The sequence below is a fragment of the Podarcis tiliguerta genome (genome assembly GCF_965153285.1).
Source record: "Podarcis tiliguerta genome assembly, chromosome: 10".
NCBI lineage: Eukaryota > Metazoa > Chordata > Lepidosauria > Squamata > Lacertidae > Podarcis > Podarcis tiliguerta.
Genome location: NC_139543.1, coordinates 73,736,897 through 73,752,847, shown reverse-complemented (window position 1 = coordinate 73,752,847; position 15,951 = coordinate 73,736,897). Strand labels below are relative to the sequence as shown.

At 56.1% G+C, this 15,951-nt stretch overlaps 1 protein-coding gene across 4 annotated transcripts in view; it reads right to left on the bottom strand.

The window, feature by feature from the left end:
• Positions 1–15,951, bottom strand: part of PPP6R2 (protein phosphatase 6 regulatory subunit 2) — a 46,100-nt gene that overhangs the window by 5,218 nt on the left and 24,931 nt on the right. For 2 of the 4 annotated variants that reach the window (XR_014502603.1, XM_083401901.1), the window contains exons 16-23: positions 15,384–15,481; positions 14,445–14,502; positions 13,756–13,883; positions 13,149–13,339; positions 11,225–11,387; positions 10,419–10,507; positions 9,406–9,613; positions 7,302–7,325 (exon numbers count right to left, since the gene is read on the bottom strand). Coding sequence is in view for 2 of the 4 variants with exons in the window: in XM_083401901.1 (XP_083258027.1) it covers positions 7,302–7,325; positions 9,406–9,613; positions 10,419–10,507; positions 11,225–11,387; positions 13,149–13,339; positions 13,756–13,883; positions 14,445–14,502; positions 15,384–15,481 (959 nt within the window). In the remaining 2 variants the exon portion in view is untranslated. Of the gene's footprint in view, positions 1–7,301; positions 8,546–9,228; positions 9,614–10,418; positions 10,508–11,224; positions 11,388–13,148; positions 13,340–13,755; positions 13,884–14,444; positions 14,503–15,383; positions 15,482–15,951 lie in introns of those variants that run through there. The other 2 variants (XR_014502604.1, XM_083401902.1) reach the window with 2 other exon arrangements.

Below are 15,951 nucleotides of genomic sequence, written 5' to 3'. Positions count from 1 at the left end.
GAAGCCAGAGATGCTCAACAGCAGCTGAGGCTCCTCCTGAGGCGGGAAGCCTTCAAGCAGGCAGAACCGATTCCCACCCCCATGCCTGCGTTGCACCAGCTCACAAGGAGACCTGTGTCCCGTCCCCCCAAAAAAGTGCCTGGGCCAGGTCAAAACACAGCAGGACATACAGGGTGGGGGAGGGGGCTCTCCACCTGTCAAGCCGTGCCCTATGTGGCCTTCTGCCTGCCTTGCACCAAGTGAGCCCCTGGCAAGGGGGGCAGCAGGTGACAAGGCAGAAGGCAGGCAGCCTCCTCTTCCTCCTGCTCCTGGGGGGCAGCACCCACCTCCCTGGGACGCCCCACCGGAGGGGGAGATGGGAGAGGCAGAGGCAGCAGGTGGCCTTGCAAGGAGATGCAGACGGCTCAGATTAATGGTGAGAGAGGGCTATTTTTGTATTTTGTTTGTATCTCACTTTGCTCTAGTTTTCAGAACACCGTCTTGAATGTTGCAGCATTCCTGCCGGGTGGCATTCAACTCTGCTCAGCTCAGCGAAGGCCCACGGAAATCAAGGAACAGAGCCAAGGCAGTTGCACTGATTTCAACAGGTCTTACCTGAATACAGTGCTGGAAACTCAGATATATAAGCCGGGAGCCAAATGGCTCCTTACACCGGGGTTAGTCATGTTTGTACCAGATGGTGCAATATAGCTTTTTGGTTCCTGAAATTCATTCTGATTGTGCAGATAAATGTAACTGATAGAATTCTACAGGATGGGGTCTTAGTGTGTGAAAACAGTCCCGATCCAGGGATCCCCAGATGGTGGAGACGACAGGTGCCATTCCTGCACCCAGGCATCTTCACTTGGTCACAAGTAGCCAATAGAATCATAGAGTTGGAAGAGACCACAAGGGCCATCGAGTCCAACCCCCTGCCAAGCAGGAAACACCATCAGGCCCATCAGGTCGGGCTGCAACACCATCAGGTCGGGCATTGTTTTCTTTATCGGAGAAGACTGAGGCAAAGAAGGCATTGAGGAGTTCAGCCCTTTCTGTGTCCCCTGTTTGCATTTCACCATCTTCTCCTCTGAGTGACCCCACTGTTTCTTTGTTCTTCCTTTTGCTACGAACATACCCATAAAAGCCTTTTTTGTTGCTTTTAACCTCTCTAGCAAGCCTGAGTTCATTCTGTGCTTTAGCTTTTCTGACTTTGGGTCTACACGTGCTGGCTATTTGTGTGAATTCCTCTTTGGTGGTTTCCCCCCTTTTCCATTTTTTGTACACATCCTTTTTTAATCTTAACTCAGTTAAAAGTTCTTTAGAAAGCCACCCTGGCTTCTTTAGGCACCTTCCATGTTTCCGTCTCATTGGTATTGCCTGAAGTTGTGCTTTTACTATCTCCCTCTTAACAAACTCCCAGCCATCATGAACTCCCTTTCCTTTTAGTATTCCTGTCCATGGGATCTCACCCAGCACTTCCCTAAGTTTTATGAAGTCGGCTTTCTTAAAGTCAAGAAATTGAGTCCTAGTATGCTTGGCTGCTTCTTTCCGCTGTATAGTAAACTTCAGAAGAGCATGATCACTTGCGCCTAATGATCCTTCCACTTCTACCCCATTAACCAGGTCATCGACATTGGTTAGGACCAGATCTAAAATGGCTGTTCCTCTTGTTGCTTCTCCCACTTTCTGGACAATGAAGTTGTCTGCAAGGCCAGTGAGGAATCTGTTTGACCTTATGCTCTTGGCTGAGTTTGACATCCAACAAATATCTGGGTAATTGAAGTCCCCCATTACTACTATCTCCCTTCCTTTTGCTTGCTTGGCCATCTGTTCCAGGAAGGCATCATCTATGTCCTCCGTTTGGCTTGGGGAATCTATAGTAAACTCCCACAATGAGGTCACTGTTATTCTTCTCTCCCTTAATTTTGACCCAAATGCTCTCACTTTGGCTTTGAGGTTCTAAATCTTGGATCTCTTCACAGGTATACACATCCCTGACATATAACGCCACTCCTCCTCCTTTCTTGTCTGGTCTGTTTCTCTGAAATAGATTGTATCCCTCCATTTTTACATTCCAATCGTGGGACTTATCCCACCAGGTTTCAGTGATGCCTATTATGTCATATTTAGTTTGCTGTACCAAGAGCTCAAGCTCATCTTGTTTATTTCCCATGCTTTGCGCATTAGTGTACAGTCATTGAAGTCCATTAATCATTCCCCCGTGTCTCTTATTTAAAGATTTTAAAATAAGTAGTAAAATAATAGCCAGGAGTAAAATGTGGCTGGGGCCTGGCTAATTTTGAACACTGCCTGAATGCCACCCATTGTTTTTAGGTAAACCTCTCTCTCTCTATATATATATATCTATCAGTATAAAAATAATAATAATAATAATAATAATAATAAATTTTATTTATATCCCGCCCTCCCCAGCCGAAGCCGGGCTCAGGGCGGCTAACAACAGTGAAACAACACAAACAACACTTTAAAATCATTCATTATAAAATTAATTAATTCAAGCCACTGGCAACCATTGGGCCAGAGCTCTGCGAAGATTGCCAATGGAGGGAGTCAGGCTGTGCCCTGGCCAAAGGCCTGGTGGAACAGTTCTGTCTTGCAGGCCCTGCGGAAAGATGTTAAGTCCCGCAGGGCCCTGGTCTCTTGTGACAGAGTGTTCCACCAGATCGGAGCCACTGCCGAAAAAGCCCTGGCTCTAGTTGAGGCCAGCCTAACTTCTCTGTGGCCTGGGACCTTCAAGATGTTTTTATTTGAAGACCGTAAGTTTCTCTGTGGGGCATACCAGGAGAGGCGGTCCCGTAGGTACGAGGGTCCTAGGCCGTATAGGGCTTTAAAGGTTAAAACCAGCACCTTAAACCTGATCCTGTACTCCACCGGGAGCCAGTGCAGCTGGTATAGCACCGGGTGAATGTGATCTCGCAGCGAAGACCCCGTAAGGAGTCTCGCTGCAGCATTCTGCACCCGCTGGAGTTTCTGGGTCAGTCTCAAGGGCAGCCCCACGTAGAGCGAGTTACAATAATCCAGTCTGGAGGTGACCGTCGCGTGGATCACAGTGGCTAGGTCAGGGCGAGAGAGGTAAGGAGCCAACTGCTTAGCTTGGCGGAGATGGAAAAATGCCGCCTTTGTTGTAGCTGCAATCTGCGCCTCCATTGAAAGGGAGGTGTCGAAGATTACACCCAAACTCTTAACGGACGGTGCTGGCACTAATTGCACCCCCGCAAGAGATGGGAGTTGCCCCCTCAATCCCATATCGTCCCGTCCCAGCCACAGGACCTCTGTCTTCGAAGGATTTAGCTTCAACCGGCTCCCACGTAGCCATCCAGCCACAGCTTCCAGACATCTGGTCAGTGTGTCTGGGGCCGAGTCAGGATGGCCATCCATCAACAGATAGAGTTGGGTGTCATCAGCATACTGATGGCAACCCAGCCCAAAACTCCGGACAAGCTGGGCGAGGGGGCGCATAAAGATGTTGAAAAGCATCGGGGAGAGTATCGCACCCTGAGGTACTCCACACACCAAGGAGTGGCGCGATGACAATTCCCCCCTAAGCGCCACCCTCTGTCCCCGACCAGAGAGAAACGAGCGCAGCCATTGAAGGGCTGTGCCCTGAATCCCCACGTCGGCAAGGCGGTGGTCCAGAAGTTCATGATCGACCATGTCAAAAGCTGCTGACAGATCTAGAAGAATCAGCAGCCCCGACCCACCTCGATCCAGCTGTCTACGAAGATCATCTGTTAGGGCAACCAGAGCCGTCTCGGTCCCATGACCAGCACGGAAGCCGGACTGGAATGGGTCGAGAGCCGATGTTTCATCCAGAAACCCACCAAGCTGTTCAGCAACCGCTCTCTCAATCACCTTACCCAGGAACGGAAGATTCGAAACTGGGCGGTAATTGGATAGATCTAAAGGATCTAATGATGTTTTCTTTAAGAGCGGGCGCACCACTGCCTCCTTCAATTCTCCTGGGAATGTCCCCGTGCCAAGGGACAAATTGATGATATCCCCCAGGAGGGCCCGCACCTCGTCTGGACACGCTCTAATCAGCCAAGACGGGCACGGGTCGAGAGGACAGGTGGTGGGCTTTCCAGCTCGGAGGAGTCTGTCCACATCGGCTGGGGATATCCGGTTGAAGTGGTCCAATACTGGACCCGAGGACAGTCGAGGGGCCTCCAGTTCCTTTATTGTATCCAAATTGGCAGGGAGGTCATGGCGGAGCAACAAGACCTTCTCCGCAAAAAAGCTCGCAAATGCCTCACAGCTATGTGTCAAATTGTTATTTAAATTTGGCTGTCTCTCAAGGGACGTTAAAGACCTGATTATCCTAAATAATTGCGCCGGGCGAGAGCTAGCGGATGCAATGGAGGCCGAGAAGTAAGACTTCTTAGCAGCCTTCACCGCCATCTCGTAGGTTTTCATAAAAGCCCTATAAGATGTTCTTGAGGCTCCGTCACGGGCACCCCGCCATACTCGCTCTAGCCGTCTGAGGTCCCGCTTCATTTTCCGGAGCTCCTCGGTAAACCAGGGAGCCCGGTTTCTGCGGGGTCGCAGAGGGCGCTTAGGTGCGATCTCATCGATGGCTGCCAGGAGCTGGATATTCCAGCCCTCAACAAGCTCAGTCAATGAGTCGCCAGGGGGAGCAAGGTCCCGCAAGGCTTGGCGGAATCTATCAGGGTCCATCAGCCTCTGCGGGCGAGCCCAAATTGGCTCGCCACCTAAGCAGGGTGGGGGTGGAAAGTCAATCCTGGCTTTCAGAGCGTAGTGATCAGACCATGGTACCTTCATCGAAGGAGACATGATCACATCTATACCTACGCCAAAGATCAAATCCAGCGTGTGACCTGCTTGATGTGTGGGGCCCGAAACAAACTGGGACGTGGTAAAACAAAATGTACGTGGTAAAGACTTCTTCAAAGAAAATGATGCTTTGAGGAGTAAATGCCATTCAGCCCTGAGGAGGAGAATGGGGCCACCTCCTCCCAGGCCCCGCCTGCTGCCAGTGCTGTGCCGGGGGGGGGGGGCAGGTTTTGCTTTCCCTTCCCTCCTGCTGCATCACCCCCTTGGCTGGAAACCAGAGCCTAATTCTTCCACCAAAGGAAACTCCCTCCTGCAGCAAGAGGCTTCCCTCCCCCTGCTCACCTCTGGGAGGGAGAGCCTTGGAAGGGTCCCCAACGGGGCAGTCCAGAGGAGCAGCAATGGCCTCCCACCCCGCAGGCCCACGGGCAAGAGAAATTCTCCCAAGTGGCTCTGAGTGGTGCCCGTGAGATGCTCTAGCCTTCCTGCTGCTGCTGCTGCTGCTGTCGGGAGGCCACAGCTCACCGGAGAGCGGCCAACAGGCCATTCCCTTGGCAGGTGCCCTGGCAGCTCTCAGGGCCAAGGTCAGCCAGGAGGCGATGGTGGTGAGAAAAGGTTTGCTCCTATCCTGGCCTGAGGGGTCTTCCTGATGCTGCTTGCTAAATTAATAGGCAAAGGATCCCCGTTCCGCAAGGGGAGCAGGAAAAACTGATCTGTCTGGGGAAGAGGCGGAGAGGAGCTGCCTCCGCAACACCTCAGCCATACTGGATGCCAAACACACACGGCCTCAGGCTCCAGCAGAGACAGGGGGGCAGTCCCTGGGCACACGCCCCAAAAGCCACACAGAGAACACAGCCTGGATGCAAACAGCAGCCATGCCAAGCCACACAAGTCCCCAGGTTTCCAAACCCCAATGGAGAAGCTTCTGCACTTTCACGTCTGGCTCTGGAGCCTGGATGAAAGGAGAAACTGAGCCCAGCCGCTCAAGCGGACTGCAGTGGGGCTGGGAGCGCCAGATCTTGCAGAGGGAGGCCTCCCAGCTGGGTTAGTGGGCAAAGGATCTGCGGAAGGTGCTCTGGCAAGCAGGCTCAGTTAGTGGCAGGGCTGGGGCGGGAAGACAGGCGGCGGCAGGGGGGGCACCTGGCATCATGCTGGGGGGGGCATGCTTGGGGGTGGGGAAAAGGAGGAAGCCCCAAGCCATGCGGGGTCCATGAGGAGCAGCCATGGAAAGCAGCGCCCCCCCAGGAGAGCCCTAAACATCCACAGGGACAATGCAGCGCCACTGCTCTCAGGCCAATGAGAAGCTGGGGATAAATACTTCCTGCAGCAGCCAAGGGGGGGCCAACGGCCAGGCCCCCTCCTGCACTTCTCCCTGCCAGAGGACCCCTCCTGCCCCAGCCAAGGGCCCTGGCAAACTTCTGCTCAAAAAGGGGTGCAGTGCAGCTGAGCAGAGGCCTCGGGGGGTGCAAGGGGGGCTCGACACCTTTCTTCCGGAGGGAGGCTCAGAGCAGCCCCATGGCCAGCGATGGAGCCTCTCAGCCCATTACTGTCGCAATGCCGCTGCCATCTAGACAGAGCAGGGCAGCCCCAGCAGCCCCCACCTGCCTCCTGATTCACTTCCTGAGTCTGACAGCCAAGGAAAGCAGCAGCAGCAGGAGCAGCAGCAGTTATGGGGGTTCAGGCAGAGATGTATAAAGTGGGGAGGGGGCGGGGGCTGCTCAGAACACGCAGGAAGCACAGCCAGGAGTCCAGCAGCCAAGACCTGGACTGACACCCAGAAACATCAGTCTGCTTCAGGGTCCCCCTTCTGCAGGGCGATTCCTCCAAGGCCGAGGGGGGGGGGGTCACGTGCGTCGGCCACAGGAGAGCCCCAAGCTCCTCTCACGCTGAGCTGCTGCAGAGCTGAGCTCCCAGCAGACCGAGAGGTCTGAAGGCTCCTGGGAGAAGCCTTGCTGGGGGGCTCACAGGGCTGGGGGGCGGGGCACAGGGTCCTGCCCATGTCACATGCTCCCTGCATCCACCAAGGGAGAAGCTGGCTGAGCCGGAGGCCTGGTCCCCTTCCACTCCAACCTCAGGTACAAAAAGGCTGCTCTTTGGATTTTTGAAAAGTTGGGGTTTTAACTTGGAAAGAAATTTGCCTGCTGCCAGGTTGCCTTGTTCTCCAGGGCGATGTGCTCCCTATGCAAAGAGCGCCCCCAACAGGGCAGCTTCCAGCCAGCATTGCAGAGGAGGGGGGACCCACCCCTTGGAGGCTCCCCCTTCCACCCCCTGCAGCTGGGGTGGGGGTCCCTGGGGCGGCTGGGCAGAGGCCTCTTCTCCCTCTCGGAGGGGCAATTCCTCCTTGCAGAACGAGCCCCGGAGAGGGGGAAGAGGCTGCTAACTCAGGGAGGGAGCGGGGCACCTGGGAGGAGAGCCTTCTGCAGGGAGAGGCCCCCTTGTCTAGCTGGGTGCACAGGAGAAGTGCATTGTCCGGTGGATGTTTGGAACCCTGCCGTGGGGGCCAGGATACATACCCTCCAGCGCCAGGCCTTATTATTCTGAGCAAGACCCACAAAGAGAGAGAAAGACACAGAGAAAGAGAGAGAGAGAAAGGGAGAGAAAGATAAAAATGGCTGCAAAACCAGCCATACTCACTGCTGGCCCCACCCATCACCCCTCCCTCCCCACTAGGGCTCTCAGAATGACTCCTCCAGCCAGTCCCAGACCTCAAAAGCACCCCCTGAAGCGGAAGCGGAGGGGCTGACACAGCCCCCAACCAGGAAAGCCACCGGCAGGAGTCCACTAGGCTGCTGGCGAGGGAACGGGACCCACTCCGGCAGTCGGACTTCCAACCCCACCTTCTGGTAAGGCTGGAAGGTCATAGCGAGCCCCAGAACAGGTGCAGGGAGTCCAGTGGGGGGGGGGTCCTACTGCATGAGTGGACCCCGCCCCCAAAACCCCACCTGGGTGAAGCCTGCTGGAAGGGATCAGGGAAGCAACTGGGAGAATCTCCTGCAGACACAGAAATTTGCTGAGTGGCTGCAGGACCCTTCCACCTCCAACCCCACAGCGAAAGTCTCGCTCCCAGACCCCCTTCAGGGTCCCCATAACAGCAGGTGTCCAGGTGGGGAGGGGCCACCTGAAATGAATCAAGCACCCCCCCCCCCCAATTTCACACGCCATCTCAACAGGACAAGGGGTTCTTGTGAAGGAGGGGCTAGTTCCACCTTTGGCCTGGCAGCACATGGCGAGACTCTTCCCCATCTCCACTGAGAGGGCACTCTCTGGGCCTGCATCCCCACTCGCCAGGGGCCCCTTCATGGGTCAGGTAAGGGGGCAGGGGTGGCACTTGGGTCGGGGCCGGGGGGCAGGGCAATCTCACCCGTTGGCGAGTGAGTAGTGCCAACCGCCTGGAAAAGGGCTCAGGCAACACCTAGCACACTGTGCCAAGCCCCCTGCTGGCCTTGTGTCCCACGCGGAGGGTCCTGCGCCCCAGCCCCACTGCTCACGGCCAGAGTCCCCTGCCCCAGTTCCTGGCCACGTGCAGCAAAGCTGGACCTCAAGAGTTGGGCGCTACTCCTCTGCTCGTCTAACCCCCCCCCCCTTTGCAAGAACAGTAGGAATTTCAGCATCAGAAGGAATGGAAACATTGACAGCAAATTTAGCAGGTAAGAAACAGGTGTCGTGGCCCCTCACAAGCCTCCCTCCACCTGCCCTCTTGCTCCTCGCAGGCCACAAGGGAGGCAAACACAGCCCAAAGGAATGACAACAAAGGAGACTCAATGAAGCTCACTGGCACCCAGGAAAGACACCCAGAGAAGCCGAGCAAATGCCACTTTTTCTTGCCTGCAGCAAAAAACCAGCGTGTCAACGACCTCCAGCCTTTCCCATGCATTTGCACCCCAAACCCGCCCCTGCCCCACACCTTGGGCCCTGGAGCTGACCTTGCTTGCAGGCAACCTCCTCACCAGCAAGAGCCAAGCCACAACTGCAGGAGCCAGATCCGGCAACAAACCAAGATGCCAACTCTGCCCCTCGTCCACCCAGGGTTGGGGCTAGGCAACACTACCACACAAGAGCTGACAATGCTGGCCACGGGGCATATTCTGTCCCCCAACAGCAGCCCCCTTCCTTCCATGCAGAAGCAGCAGGCAGAGGCTGCCAGTTGAGCTTTCAGCACGGAGCGACCCTGACATGATCCTGTTTCCATAATTCCTGAAAACGATAATTTTTCTGATCTTAAGCTTTAAGCAGCCTCTACTTCATCCTTTTTGCTGCCATGTGTTCCCATTTTCTTTCTGTATAAACAGTGTTGAAGGCAGCACTGACAAAGCAAACTCTTCTCCACAAAACCTCAGGCCACGAGAACTCTGCATTATTATCAGAGGGATGCAAAGGGAAGGAAAACAGCTCAGGTGGTGCCTGATAAGCCTCTGTTGGTGGCTTCTCCCCCCTGGCCGCGCAGCTTGAGGTTGCCCACCTGGGGGTCTCTGCACAGCAGCACCAGCGTGGTCCACCCAAGCTGCCGGAGGTGGGTGCTTCCTGGCGGCCCACTGCCTGCCCGAGACCTGCGCCCACAGAGCCGGCTGGCCTTCTCACACACTCCCTGCTGGCCTTTGCTCCGCTTCCCCCTCATACCTGGAAAAGAGCGCCTTCTCGTTCTTGGCATCCATGGTCAGTTTGATGGTCTCCTGGCCTGAGCCCGTGCTGATGGTTTCCGTGACAACCCCCGCCTTCTCCTCCTCCTCCTCGCTGTCCGAGCCGCCGGAGGAGCTGCTGTCCGATGCCACCAGAGGCGCTTTCCGTGCCACGCAGACGTTCCACACGCAAGGAGAGGCAGAGCCGACTGGACGGGGAGAGAGCGTGTGAGGCCCACCCGGCAGGGCTCTCCTGGGATGCCAAAGCAGCCGCCGCGTGGCAGCAGGACCTCCGAGGCACAGGCTGAGCGGCAGAAGCCCAGGCTCTGCCAGGAACGAGGCCCACCCTCTGACCTGCTGGGAATCCTTGACATTTCTGCAGATGACTGAAGGACCAGCAGCACTGCAGCACTGCCATTTCCATGGAGAGCACTCTGGCCTTGCTCTGTAGAAGAAGCTGCACCTCACAGGGGCAGGGCTGGGGCTGGCTATCTGCCCCCCAAAGCAACCCAAGGAACTGTTGGCTTGTACTTGAGTCTGAGCTCCCCTTCCTTCGTTATTCTTTCAACCCTATGAGAAACCTCTGCTCCCAAAGCCCCTCTAAGCCTTCTGCCATTGGGCCTGGGAGCTGCTGCTTTCCCAGGACACCCCAATCTTAAAAACAGGGGTGATGTCCTGGCTGGACTGGGTGAGGTGCCCCTCTTGATATGGGGAGGAAGGACAGAGGCAGGCCGGAGAAATGGCCAGTCCCCCTCCCCGGTCACTCACCCACAGGGGAAAGGGCTGGGAGCTGCCCTCACAGCCTGAAACGCCCCCCCCCTCACAGATTATGAGCCCCACCGGTTGCCCCCCCCCCAGCTCCAGGCAATGCCCTGTCACTGCATCCTCCTCCTCCCCCTAGAAAGGGGGAGAGAGCGCAAGGCTTCCAGGAGTATGGGTGAGTGTGAGGGGGGAGAAAAGGGGCTAACTGCCCACCATTGGCCCCCTTCCGCGTGGGGGGGGGGGAGCACTCACAGTTCTTGTCCTGGCTTTGCTTGGGCTTCCCTTCCAAATCACTGCTCTCGGTGTCCACGGGGGAACTGCACCTGGGGCCGGCCTCTGAGCTGGAAGGGAAAAGGCGCTGAAGGGGGGTGTTTCTCGCGCTGGAACCGGGGCTGCAGTGCGAGAGGATCTTGCCCAGGGCTTGGCAAACTAAGGCTCCCAGGCCATTCAGGCCCACCTGGGTCCTAAACGTAGCCCGCCCCGCGAAGCCTGAACCTGCCATGAAACTGAGACTCCCAGCGATGGCGACGGAAGAGGCCAAGTGGCGGCGCCTCTGCCACTCCAATGGTTTACCCCAGTAGCATTTGATTGGCAGAGATGTCCCCACGCCTCGCTGAGGTAAACCAGGCGCGGCGTTTGATTGGCAGAGCCACCGCTGCCGCTCGGCCTCTTCCTCCCGTGGGGAGGAGGGCTACTTGCCCCTTCTTTCAGCTCCCCCCCCCCCCCGGTGCCACTTCTCCAGCCTGCCACAAGGTCTGAGGAACAGTGGACCGGCCCGCTGCTGGAAAATTTTGCCGACCCTTGATCTTACCTAAAGCCCGGGGGGGGGGCACCAGCAGGGAGAGAGGGCGGGTCAGGGCCTCTGGCCGGCCTTGGCAGCTTCCAAGAAGGAAGGAAGGAAGGAAGGAAGGAAGGAAGGAAGGAAGGAAGGAAGGGGGGCAACTGTGGACAGAGGCCAAGCTCTGGAGGAGACAGACCTCTGACCTGATCAGGCACGTTTCCCATTCTCCGCTCCACATGCTCCTCTGTGTCCCGCAGGACGGCTGCGGCTCACTCACCAGCAAAAGGGCTGGAAGTCTGTGAACTTGGCCCAGCCTCTCTCTTCCGGGGTCTTTGTGTCTGGGGTGGCAGAGTCCCACACGCTGGATCCGACATCCATGGCCACACACGCTGGCGGGGCCTTGGCGTTCACCGGCTCAAAGGCAGCCGTCCACCCAGACCCTGCAGGGATGCAATCGGTCAGCAGTTCCTCTGAGTCCAGCCTTCACCAGGTGGCTATAGGCCTGCAACTGCCCGGAGGAGCCTGGCTCAGCCGCCAGAGAGGGGAGATCAGCTGGGACTGAGCAGCTGCGTTCAGACTAGGAGCAGCCACGGCCATTGCCATGGGGCAGAGGAGAAGACCAGGGCTCATATTATCCAATTTACATGGGCAACCTCCTGCTGAATGGCTGTGCCATCCTACGAGGCCAGGCTGTCCTCAGGGTGGTCTTGGAAGCTGCAACTTGGGTACTCAGGGGGGCTTCGTTGTTTTTTTTAAATTTTTTAAAAAATGATATTTATTCCAATTTTAACAAATACAGAAAAATTTGAAAACGACAAAATACAGTAAAAATAAAGAAAGAAACAAGAATAGAAAAAAATTAAAAAGTACATAAAAACCACACCTCCACCCCACCAACAGGAGAAAAAACAAAAACATTTTAAAAAGAAACCCTTCCATTTTTCACAATTCCATCCTTCAATGACTTGTTTCCTCGACCTCCTCCCACCTCCCTTTTTGTATTCCAGTTAATAATTAAGTCAGCAAATTCTTTCCATCTTTCACTGCTTACTCACTTATTTATCTTAATCCATTTAAACCTTATCCTCCCATCAATATCTAAAAAATTATCTATACTCCAATCTAATAAAAAAAGAGAAAGAAAACCTTAAATATTATACCCTTAAATCCTAAAATCTCAAATCCTTATCATGTTTCCCCTAAAGTCGTATAAATTCATTCCACCATCTCCCAACATTCCTTAATTATACAATATTATACTAAATACTGTTTTAAAAATTCCCAATCTTTTTCCACCATCTCTTCTCCCTGGTTTCGGATTTTATCAGTCTTTTCTGCCAATTTTATCAGTCTTTCTGTCAGTTCCATAAAATTCATCAACCTGGTGCTCTTATGTCAGGGGGGCTTCGGACACCCGCAAACCCTGTGGCCAAGGAAGATGCCCTATCTGCCCAGCCAAACTCAAAGCGCCCATCTTGGTGTGCAAAGCCCTGAACTGCCCAGGAGCAGGTTAGCCAGGGGAGCGCCCAGGTCAGGGCAGGCTGGGGATGGGACCCTCTTGACTGCTAGAGAGCTCCCTCTAGTGGGGAGGGGAAAGGGCCTTCTCTGGCACCCACCACGTGGGATGTTCTCTCTGCGGAGATCAGGTGGGCACCCACCGTGGGGTGCTTCTGTCCCCAACTGAAGACCACCCTGCTCAGCTGGGCGCCCCCTGACTCTTGTTTTTACTAGGCTTTAGTGAGGATTTCTGCCTTTTTATTCCTGACTGTCAAATGAAGTAATTGCTACCGTTTGCTACAGTGTAAGGCACTTGGCAATTCTTTTGGAAAAGAAAAAGCTGCCGGTCGCAGGAGCAGCTCTTGGCCAAGCCCAGGTGGCCCCACAGCCCAGCAGAGAGAGCCACTCAGGGGCAGCTGCTTTTGTCTTGTGGAGCCAGGCACTCCTGCACCCCCGACTGAGTGACCAAGGGGAGGAGCTGCCCTGCCTCGGTCTGGAGTGATGCTCCTCCCACAGCTCCTTTCTTTCCAGCAGGCTCTCCGGCTCACCCCCCTGAGCACCCTTGGGTGCTTCATTCCCCAAGGGATGGTGCTGTGGTCAGGCAGCCGTCCAGCTGGCCAGCCCCTCCAAATCCATCAGAAAGACCTGCTGTGCAGAGGTCCCACGCTGGCAGCCCCCCTCCTGCTCCTTCAGAGACCCCTTACCTTCAGGAGGGGGCTCTGCTGCCCCTCTGCCCTCCGGGAGGCTGCCGTTGCCCTCGGCGTGTGCAGGAGGGGACGGCTGTGGCACAGCGGCCCGTTCGGACTCCTCCTCCCCAGACTCTGGGCTGCCATCGTGGCCTCCGTTCTCCAGGTCACTTTTGGAGGATCCCTCCGACGCGCCGGAGATGCCAAACCTGAAGGCAGGAACGGAAGGCAAGGCAGCCATGAGGCCCCTGGGAGGCCACTGCAAGTTCTGGGATCAGCCCCCTACTCTGACACTCTCAGGATGCCTGGGAGGGCACTTTAAGGTCCTCTAAACTGACCCCCCGCCCAACCAGGCCACCCAGGTGAGCCATGGACTTCCTGTTTCAGAAGGAATAATCCTGTGAGCTCCTGAGTTGAGAAAGTTGACACAAATTTTCACCTGTTTTTAGACTATTCGCTGGAGGTGTTTAGGCAGAGGTTGGATCTGTCATGGATGCTTTAGTAGTTGAGACTCCTGCATTATGGGGGTTGGACTAGATGACCCCTGGGACCCCTTCCAACCCTACAACACCACGATCCTGTTGCCCCTTCGACAGACCTAAGTAGAGGCGGAAAGCCCCCTTACCGCGTCCTGGACTTGACTTGGGCGGTGTAGCTGATTTCTTTCTCCTCCCAGATGTCTTCCTCCTCCTCGTTGTCATCAAACTGCTGGATTCGTTCGCTGCAGCAGGCTTCAAACAGGGATGCGTTGGGCTGCAGTAAAGGGGGAGACGGCGGGTCAGGATTCGGGAGGCATCCAGAGAAGCTGCCCCTGCCGTCACCTGCCCAGCTCTGGGCCTGCGCCTCTCACTCCAAGCGCCCAGGAAGGCGCTGAACAGGGATGGTGAGCAGGGGCCCCAGAGTGGCTGCCCCAAGTCTCTGGTGCAGAAGCATGTGAACTGAGCAAAGGGAGGACATCGTGGGACGCTGTGCATCCTCTCCCCACTCTGTACCAAGACGGCCTCCTGCCCTCACAGAGGCGGCACCAGGGAGCAGCATCCTCCCCAGGGAACATTCTCTCTGCGCTGCACAAGCAGACTCCTCGTGAGGTGGCAAGGAGAGGGAAAGCGGTGTGTTATGCCCGCACGCTGGTGGCACTGCAGCCCCAACCGCCCGGCAACGTGGCCCGGCAGCTTCCCTGGAGCTGCTGAACAGCACTGGGGGCAGGGCAGATGGCAAGAGAGTGGCTGCGAAGTGGAGCAAGGAGCCCCGCAAAGTGGCTCCCCCAAGCGACACAGATGGAGGTGCCCAAAGACACCCAGCCCAGCTGCTTACACTGTCATCGTCGGCATCAATGTGGAAGTTGATCTCCGCAATCCTGTCAAAAGGTGCGCTGGAAAAGAGGGAGAAGGAAGCCCATTGGAGGGGGCGAGAAGCAGCGCCCACCTCAGGGACCCCAAGCGAGGAAGCTGCTCTTCAGAGGGGAGGGGCTGGCCGACCGGACCAGGCTCTTGTGAGGGTGGAGGGCAGAGGGAGGCCCCACAGAGCCGGTCCTGAGCTCCTTGGAGAAAAGGCCGGGCATCAAGGACATCTTTTATTGGCTCATAGGGGACCAGCATGGATAGCTGGCCCTGGCAAACACTTGGGGTTCCCTACCCTATGGCTGTGATTCATGGGCTGCCATTTAATTTCATCCTGGTTTTAATTTTAAGCTGTATTTTAATCTATTGTTTGATTGTGTTTTAATGTATCATATATTTGGTGTTAGCTGCCCTGAGCCCGGTTGTGGCAGGGGAGGGTGGGGTATAAATAAAATTTATTACTATTATTATTATCCAGCAAACCTGCCTGTGCACTTGCAGAGAAGGGGGGCTGCAGGGGTCTCCGTCCAAAGCTGCTCCCCTCACCCAGGTCTTCATTCACAAAGAAGCTTCCCAAAGGGGAGGGGGCTCTTCAGCCCTGACTGGTAATTGCAGCTGCCTGCTCCTCCACTTCCCTTTCCTGCAGGCAGCCTCCCCCCAACTGCACAGCATCCTTTCCAAGTGGGGCCCTCTGGGGGCCAAAAGGGGACCCACAAAGGGCTGAGCGAATGATCCAAGCGCTCCCTCACAGGGTTCCCTGTGCCCCCCCCCCGGAAGAAAGCCCTGCCTTGCCCTGCCCCGCCAGAGTGGGGAGCCCCTCCCTCAGGCCCCTCTGCCTCCCGGCTCCATTTCCCAGACGGGGAGACTGACCTGCTCGTGGGGTGAAGACCAAGGGGGCAGAGGGGGCACTCACTTGATGTTGTCATCCTGGTCGGAAAACTCTTCATCGTTGAAGCCAAACTGATCCACAAAGTTGGCCGTCATCTGCTGGATCTGGTACTCCGAGAAGGCCTGGCAGGGGAGAGAACAGCTATTGCACCATCTTCACAGCACTGGCGCTGAGCCCCCTGCCCGCCCCAGTCAGCGCTTGGCAGCCGCTTTGTGACCAGTGCTGGCCAGGCCTCAAACAGAGCCGCTGAACGGAAGGGGGAGGCTCAAGCTCAGTGCCTGCCCCCCTCGCTGGAGCCAAGATGTTCACAGACCACCTCTCCAGAGTGGCTTCTAACCAGGAGACAGAGTGAGGAGCTACACTGAGGGTGTGGAACTCCCTGCCACAGGAGGCCTGCCTTGCCCTCCTCCACCCCGCCTTGCAAGCGAGCATTGGGGCCTAGCAAGTGGCTGGTGCTCTAGTGCTCCTCAGAAACCTTGTCTGTGCTGCTTCTGCCTCTTTGAACAGCTGGATTGGAGCAAGCTGTAAAGCAGAGTGGGAGCCAGAAGCGCAAGGACGGTCCCAATCCCAGCCACCGCGACTGCTGCAGAGA